The sequence below is a fragment of the Notolepis coatsorum genome (assembly GCF_963971535.1).
Source record: "Notolepis coatsorum genome assembly, chromosome: 11".
NCBI classification, from domain to species: domain Eukaryota; kingdom Metazoa; phylum Chordata; class Actinopteri; order Aulopiformes; family Paralepididae; genus Notolepis; species Notolepis coatsorum.
This window is the reverse complement of record NC_140175.1, coordinates 76,503,057-76,511,685: the sequence shown is the minus strand read 5'-3', so window position 1 is coordinate 76,511,685 and position 8,629 is coordinate 76,503,057. Positions and strand designations below refer to the sequence as shown.

Here is an 8,629-nt window from a genome sequence, read left to right as displayed (position 1 = left end):
AATTTGCCTATGCAAATCTGTGCCGTCAATAATAAATAATTCGTGGGTATGTAAGGAGGTGATGTGTTTGTACATTTTACTCTAATCCTGATGAAGACCGCTATGGTCGTAACATGTTGATTAGATTTTAAATGACTTAGCCACCTTTAATAAAGGCTTTTTAACCATCTTCCCTCTGGATTTTACATATTTTTGAGTGCCTGGATCGACTCTCTTCTCTGAACAAAATAATCACATTTTTACTAATTAGTTGAGTAGGAAAGCGGATACTATCATGCACCCCCTGGAAATATATTGTTAACCAGTGTTTCTAGATAGGAAACAATATGTAGAAAATGATAGGCTTTCATTACTGCATTTGCTGTTGCAGCCCCTGGACTGTGGAACAGCACCACACTCTTTCTCAGATCTGTTGATTCCTTCAACTCCAGGGTCAAAACACACTTTTATTCTCAAGTGTTTGGATCCCTCTGATGTGGTGTTTTGTATCAATGCATGTGATCTGCTGTTTTTAATGTGTTGATTTTTGTGACTATTGTGTGTATTGATGAGTTATTTCTGTTTTTATAATTTTCTGCCCTGGTCTGTACAGCACTTTGGTCAACGTGGGTTGTTTCTAGACAAAATGGCATCCAAGGTAATAAAAAAAGTCAACCAACAAACTAGATTCTTGTACCGGATCTCCTCTCTGGTAAACAAGAATACCCTGAAGACTCTGGCAGGAGCACTCATTCAAGGGTACTACGACTATGCTTGCACCTCATGGTACCAAAGCACCTCAAAGACGCTAAAAACAAGATTACAAACATCACAAAACAAACTGGTCAGACTACTACTTGACCTTACTCCTAGAACCCACCTCACCCCTGCCCACTTTGACTACCTAGGATGGCTTAGAGTAGACGACAGAGTACAGCAACTTGCAATGGGCCTGGTCTACTATACGACTAAGGTACCCATGTACATGTCAAAATACTTCCCAAAGGCCAGTGAATACCACGACCACAACACCAGAGGGAGCTCAACAAATCATGTTAAACCCAGATTCGGCTCAAACAAGGGACTAAACACGTTTAGCAATTATGCCACATCAATGTGGAACGCCCTACCCAAAGCTGTAAAGGAATGTGAATCCCTACCACATTCAAAACCGCTCTAAAAGAGCACCTACGGGAGGCTGCAATTCGAAACTGGCCACCGTAAATGTCCAAACCCCCCCACCCCCTCCTAATAGACAGTCTCCTCCCCACCGTATGTATATATTCTCTCCCCACCGTATGTATATTTCTCTCCCACCCACCGTATGTATATTTCTCTCCCACCCACCCACCCCCTCATAATGTACAGTCTCCTCCCCACCGTATGTATATATTCTCTCCCCACCGTATGTATATTTCTCTCCCACCCACCCACCCCCTCCTAATGTACAGTCTCCTCCCCATCATATGTACTGTATATACTCTCTGTCAGGATATGGGTAACAGTACTGTATATTTGCATATCATATATGTCACAAATGTAACAGTGCTATATGTCATGTATGTCCCTATGCCATAAATGTCATGATGTCATGTATGTTGTGTATGTCATAAATGTCACTATGAATTGAAAATGGGGGACCCTGATGTAAACAAGACAAACGTCTTCCTCTGGTCTGCATCCCCTTAACAATTGTGTGTATTGAGCCGTACTTTATTGTACCCATTCTGCAATCTGTTAAATACAGTTTTCATGCATTCATTCATTCATTCATTCATTCATTCATCCATTCATTCATTCATTCTAAATGTGCTTTATAAAAAGAAATGGACTTGACTTGACTTGATTTGATTTGATTTGATTTGATTTGATTTGATTTGATTTGATTTGACTTGATTCGACTGTGAAATTAAACTGAACTTAAATGGAACCGAAATTGAAAGAGTATATGAAACAAAATTCTTAGGTGTGATTATAGATCATAAACTCTGTTGGAAGCCACATATACAATATATCAAAGGTAAATTAGCCAAATCTGTTGGCATTCTGTACAAAACAAGGGAGCTGTTAAATCAGAAATGTTTGCATATATTGTATTTTTCACTTGTCATATTGTCATATTGTGTTGAGGCTGGGGGAATGTTTATAAAACAAATATAGATCCTATTATTAAACTACAGAAAAGAGCTATTAGAATAATAAACAAAGCTAGTTACCTTGAATCGACAAATCCATTATTCATATAGTCCTGCACATTAAAATGTTTAGATATGGTGTACATAAAAACCTTGGAAATAATTTTTCGTGCTAAGAGTAAAAGCCATCAGTTTGTATTCAATGTATCTTTCAACCAAGAGAAGGAAAGTATAATTTAAGAGGGTTGTGTATTCTTAAAACATGTAAAAATGTAGGAACTAATGTAAAAGCTAGATGTGTTTCAATTTTGGGAGTTAAATTATGGAATAGCCTTAGTGACGGGTTGAAGTTGTGTACTTCTCAGGGGAGATTTAAAAAATCCTTAAAGGATAAAATAATTCAGGAGTACAGTTTTGAGTAAAACATCAAACATTTGTTTTTTTCTTTAAAAAAAATTATATCTTGCAGCATATTTTAAGTTTTTCTTTCTTATATTAAAATATATTTCGTTTTTAAGAATTTGTAAAGGATGGCAAAAATAAGCATACGCTTCATCCTATTCCTTTTTTCGGTTGTTGATTTTGGATTTTGTGTGTGAGCTTGACATATTATGTACATTTGTGATTTTCTATTTTTTTTCTATTTTTTTGCAAGTCCACACAGGTCTTTTTGATTTGTCTGTAAATAAGACCGTAAAATAAAAAAACTTCATTCATTCATTAATTCATTCATTCATTCATTTGATTTGACTTGACTTGACTTGACTTGACTTGACTTGACTTGACTTGACTTGACTTGACTTGACTTGACTTGACTTGACTTGCAGATGTGCCTCTCATTTGTTTATTGGAGGGGGCCAATCTAAACATATGTCAGGTACACAGACAACACACTGCATGCTATGACATACTATAACAGAGATGTGTTCTATATCCTACATTTCTGCTGTTTACCAGGCAAACAGGTCTTATGAATAAATTATTCATGCTGTCACAGAGAAAAATATAACATAGGCAGTTTAAGTCTTTGTGATACCCTAAAAATTTACTACAACATTCTGTCTGAATTAATAGGTCACAGGTTCCATCACAATACAATATTATATTGATTCTTCAGGCAACAATACCATTTTAGCTAATATCACAGAGTCTACCACAATATGAGTTTGATTCGATTCGATTCTGGTGCATGCGATCGATTATGACACAATATCATGTCCATTTAACAATGTGTCATTCTGTAGATGATGAAAACTAAAATAAACACACACACACACACATACACACACAATAGCAAATGGAAAGCATTTGAACACTAAAATAAGTAATGAATATATTGTTCATGAATAGTGTTTGCATTTCTAAAATATTACTACAAATATAGACAAAAAATATGACCTGCAGCCTCATGTATGAGACACTGAAAAGTTGCATCTCTCTCCAGTCACATAGGCTTCTGTTGTACATCATGTCCATCCATCAGTATAGTGATAGCGACTCATTTTGCGTTCCTTAACTGATCTCATCTTTAACTTGATTGTACAGAGTAGACTTGGTATGCAAGTTTCACTGTTTCACAAGTGCTGTCCCAATGGGATCGCATATTTCAGAGTAGCAGTAGCAAAACATTTTCAAAACCGTCAAGACCTCAAATTAAATATGAAATGGTGGCTGTGACAACCATCGGCCTTTTAGGTTTTTACAGGAAAAATCTGGTCAAAGGAGCAGGGATCTGACATGTTAACGCTAGGGGGGTCATGGGGGGTCAATGCCCGGCGAGGTTTATCATGTTTTCTGAATATCTGGTAATGCATATGGCATGTGTTGAGTAAATATCCCTATTGTCTTTATCTTGGCTGCTTGCCATTATCAGCCTAGCGCTATCTAGCACTGTTTGAGTGTTTAGGAGGGAGATGCGCTTGGACAGAAAGGGTGACACAGACATGGGGATTTCAAGACAAAGGCATATTGAAAATTGATTGATTGGATTGATGTTTTCACTTTGCATTGGTGCTATGGGACCGTTGATCATTGCATCGTTACACCCCTATTAATGAACATAACTACCCTATTACACCCCAAATTTTTTTTTTTTTATGTATGGCTCATGGCTGTGAATCAGAATATGTACACATATCCCAGTAAAATCCCAGTGTCCTGGGATTATTTGTCTCTTGATGACATCTTCACTAGTCTTGTTGTCTCTCTGGTATTTAGTCTAGGCTTTTTACCCAAAAATGTGGGTCAACCTCACACACAAATTGCAACAAAAACAAACTCAACAAATTCTGTGTCCTCAATATGTTCCCAATAAGAAAGCCATAAAGAATTGTATGAAGGGAAAGTTTTGAAAATCATCTAAATATGATCTTACCAAAAATGCCTTTTTAGCCATTATGTTGCTGACACTACAAACTTACATTGTTGTGCTGCTAGATTTGACCAGATTTGATAACATACAGTATATCAGAGATGAGAATTTATTATGATCACATGATCACATAGATTCTCATCATAAGCAATGGAGAGAATAACTGTAGAGAACAATTGCTGATCAAACAAACCAATGAACCCTCTGAGACCCACATAGATTTGTATTTTTTAGGGGGGGCAGGGGATGTTTAGAGAGAGATAGCAGGTCAACAGTAGCTCAGCACTGTGTGTCAAGTGTTTCTAGTCATAGAACTGTAATATACAAAACATTGTGTTTTGGTTAGGTGCCCAAATTAAAAAATGTAGAATGTATAAGTGCTTAGAACAGTGGTGAGGGGCCCAGTGGGAGGATTCGATTCATGCTGTGATTTGGTATTCAAATGTGACATTAGGAGATTTTTGTAAAATTGCATTTTTCGGCGATTGGATGGCGAGAACTTGGACATTGCTCAGAAACCCCCCCTTATTGTCAATAAACCTAGGAAAGCCATACATTCCCTGAATTGTGCTACAGTAGCTCTCTAGTTTGTGGTTGTAAAATTTCATGAGGCTGTGATTATTCTAGAGGTCATAATAGGTAATGTTATACAGTGAGGTCAAGTTAAAAAAATATATAAAAAGAATAAGGTCTCAGTACAATAAAATGGCTACTATGGGAACTAACCTCATCACACATGAATACAATTTATGCAAGACCAAGACTTCTTAGGGACCCTAGTATGAATAAATAGTCGAGCAGGACTTTGCAAACATAGAAAAGTCAACCATCCCTCCTTCCTTCCGTTAAAGAAAAAAAAGTTCATCAAACAAGTTAAAGAGAAATATATTTATTTTATTTTGTTTAAACGATAGATTAGTATTCAAAAAGAAGAGCATAAATGTTATAAAAGAATTTATCCTTTTCCATGTTTTTTTGTCCTTTTCTTTTGTTAAATATTACATAAAATAAATAATTTATCTTAAAGCGGTCAGGTGAAAGGAATGAAGAGAAACCCAATGCAGTGGCTGTTTGCATGTTAATATGATGTGTTAGACTTTATGTGTTGGTGCTTTACTTGACTTGACTGGCTTGACGTATCTCAAGCCCCACCCTTCTTTTCTCCATGCAACTGTTGTTTCCTGAATCTGACTCACTCTGTTCTATTTCCTTCTGTTTCCTTTTACTCTCTCCTATTCCTCCATCCTCACCTTTGCCGTCCTTCTTGTATTCTTCCCTTTCCTTCACTTGTTCCCTCCCCATTCCCTTCTTCTTTATGCTACCTCTCCTTCCTTTCTCCTCCTCCCCTTTTCCTCTTCCGCTTCCTCCTAAGCCAAGGTTGCTTTCGGTAAGTGTTTTGCATATGGGGGGTTTGTACACATGGACACGAATCTTAGGAAATGTTCTGTCTCAGTCCCTCATACGAGTTAGTACAGCATAAATAACCCATAGGAGTTAATAACGTATAAATAACTGCATCCACAGATCACACACATTTAGACGTACAGTATAACAACAAACTATACTCTGTCGTCCGTCCCGGATCTCTTTTTTGGTGAAAGTCTGGATCGATTGTCCATTCCTTTGCTATTTTGGTCCATCTTTTCGTTCACTGATATAAAATCTAATTTGGCACAGACAAATTTGGGTAATTCTTCCTGCTAAAAGGATGTGAATTACCATTAATGAATGCATGAATTACCATTAATGAATGCATGAATTACCATACCATTAATGAATTCATGAATTACCATTAATTAATGCATGAATTACCATGAATCGATGCATGCATTGATGTGTGAAACCATCAGGAATCGATGACGCTACAACATCAATAAATGAAAGAGTCCTACTTTGATAGCCATTAGTAAGTGGACGCTAATAACTGTCTTGTAATAAATACCTGACAGTAATTAGCTGTCTTAACTGATTGATTGAATTAATACATTATTTACATGGGTGCATCAAATAGGCTATAAACCCACTCTACATCGGAGGTAAAATACCGCATGTAGCCGATAAGTCTATAGTGGTATATTTTCGGGTAGAAATATTCCTGATCACCTGCGTCCTATACTTTCTTCATCCTTCATCTTCATCCAAGTAGGTGTCATCTGCCTTTACTGATCCACTCCATTGTTACTGTAGTAGTGTACAGTGCATGATCTGCACAATACATACCTGTTGTGTTAATTATAGCTCAGTGAAATGATAAGGTATAGCAGTCCTTATAAGACAAGGTATTGCTATTGTTTCATCTACATATATACAACACAATAATTCAGTGTCCCAGATGACATCACTGGTGGCATATTCAAAAGAATTTACTCTCCATAACAATAAAACAAAATGAATGTGTGCAAAACTGATTAGGGTTTTTGGATGTGTGTGAGATTATGTGGGAAAAAAAGATCAGCATTGTTTTTTGGTGAAGTACCCCTTTAACGTGTGGGTGAAATTGAGATTTAAAATGTGTAGTATAGTGTACAGTACAGCTCACTAGAACAACAACATTACTGGGTTCAGTTATTAGTTACATTAGGCTCCTAAATGCCAATCAAAGTATGACATTCATTATCATTTAAGAATGTATAGCATCATCAATTCCTGAAAATATCATATATTAACACATGCATAAATTAATTATATTTCATGCATAGATGTATGCATTATTCAATGTTAATTCATGTCCCCATAGCGGAGGGTGTTACCAAATGTTTTATTAAATGTTCTGTATTATTTTTTTCGTTTTTTTATATGTATTTTCTCCTGTGCCAATGTACCTTATAACTTAAAATGAAAGAAGAAGAAAAAAAATACATAGCTTTTCCTGTTGGAATCAGTTCTGTCAGTTAATTTTACATATAGTGCCTTTCCTTAGAAATAGAACTGTCTTTGCAGAAACACTTTGATTCCTCCATAGTGATATATAGTGTCTATAGATTCATATTATCTCCTCCTCAGTGCAGCAAATCCTCTTTATTACAGATCTGTCCGACGGTCACCACCATCCCACAGTACACTGCTCTGCCTCGCCCCCCCCCCCCCCCCCCCCCCCCCCCCCCTCCCCCCCGAAAATGGTCCAATAAGGAGGCAGAGCCGGACTGTCCTACACCGCAGGCCCCGGCACATCCTGCGCAAAAGCGTCCTATCACCGCGGCTGCACCACGATGGGCAGGAAGTGAGTAGCAGTATTTTTCCTCCGCGTCTTCTTGCCCTTCATCGACTTGCCGTTGGCGCTGAGTCCCACAAACATGAACTTCCTCTTGTTCCGCCACTCGGCCGAAGCGTAGGTGTTGTACTTGTTCTCCTCGATGCGCTCGATCAGACGGCAGTCTGGGCCAAAGTCCCTCTGGAGGAGGATAGAGAAGGACGGGGGGAGAGTGTGAGAAAGAGTTTAAGAGACAGAAGAACGCTGCACAGTTCAGAGGTCCGCTGGAGTGGACTGGAGCCCTCAGACGGGGTAACCGCATAACTTCCGTTTTGAAATGTGTGGGCCCATGTGTTTGCAGTTGTAAAGTCAATCCAGATCACTTGGGAGTGTGAATGTGATACATCATCTGAAAGCGCTGAACCTTCACCGTTCAATGTTTCACTCCAACTTTACCATCTTTAGATAATAAAGTCTGAAAACACTGCTCCCCTGACAACTTGAAAACGGACTTCTGTGGTTCTACTGTATGTCCGAGGTACTTGACTAATAGTTTTCTTCGTTTGAGAGCAACAGTTGCGATTGGCCTGGGACCATAGCACATTCAGTGACAAGTCGGTCTTCTTCAACGACAATGTAAACCGAAGTTGTTAGGGGTTAGCGTTAGTGTGTGTCCTTGGAAAGAGAGGAGAGAGAGAGAGAGATAGAGAGAGAGAGAGAGAGAGAGAGAAGAGAGAGAGAGAGAGAGAGAGAGAGAGAGAGAGAGAGAGAGAGAGAGAGAGAGGGGGGGGGGGAGGGAGAGAGAAAGAGAGAGAGAGGGGGGGGGGGGGGGGGGGGAGGGGGGAGAGAGAGGAGGGGGGGCTATATAGTGTTGAGGTAGAAGGAAGGTTTGGGGGCGGGTTCTCTGGTTGTGACTCACAATGCCTCAAAGCGGCCCACTGGTCAACTATTATG

The 8,629-nt window shown here is 38.6% G+C and overlaps 1 protein-coding gene across 1 annotated transcript in view; it reads right to left on the bottom strand.

The window, feature by feature from the left end:
* Positions 1 to 7,610: 7,610 nt before the first annotated feature.
* The window catches only part of fgf10a (fibroblast growth factor 10a), a 29,428-nt gene continuing 28,409 nt past the window's right edge, over positions 7,611 to 8,629 (bottom strand). Inside the window, exon 3 of the mRNA XM_084324970.1 lies at positions 7,611 to 7,876. Within this exon, the coding sequence (XP_084181096.1) occupies positions 7,676 to 7,876 (201 nt within the window). The 3' untranslated portion in view covers positions 7,611 to 7,675. The remainder of the gene's footprint in view (positions 7,877 to 8,629) is intronic.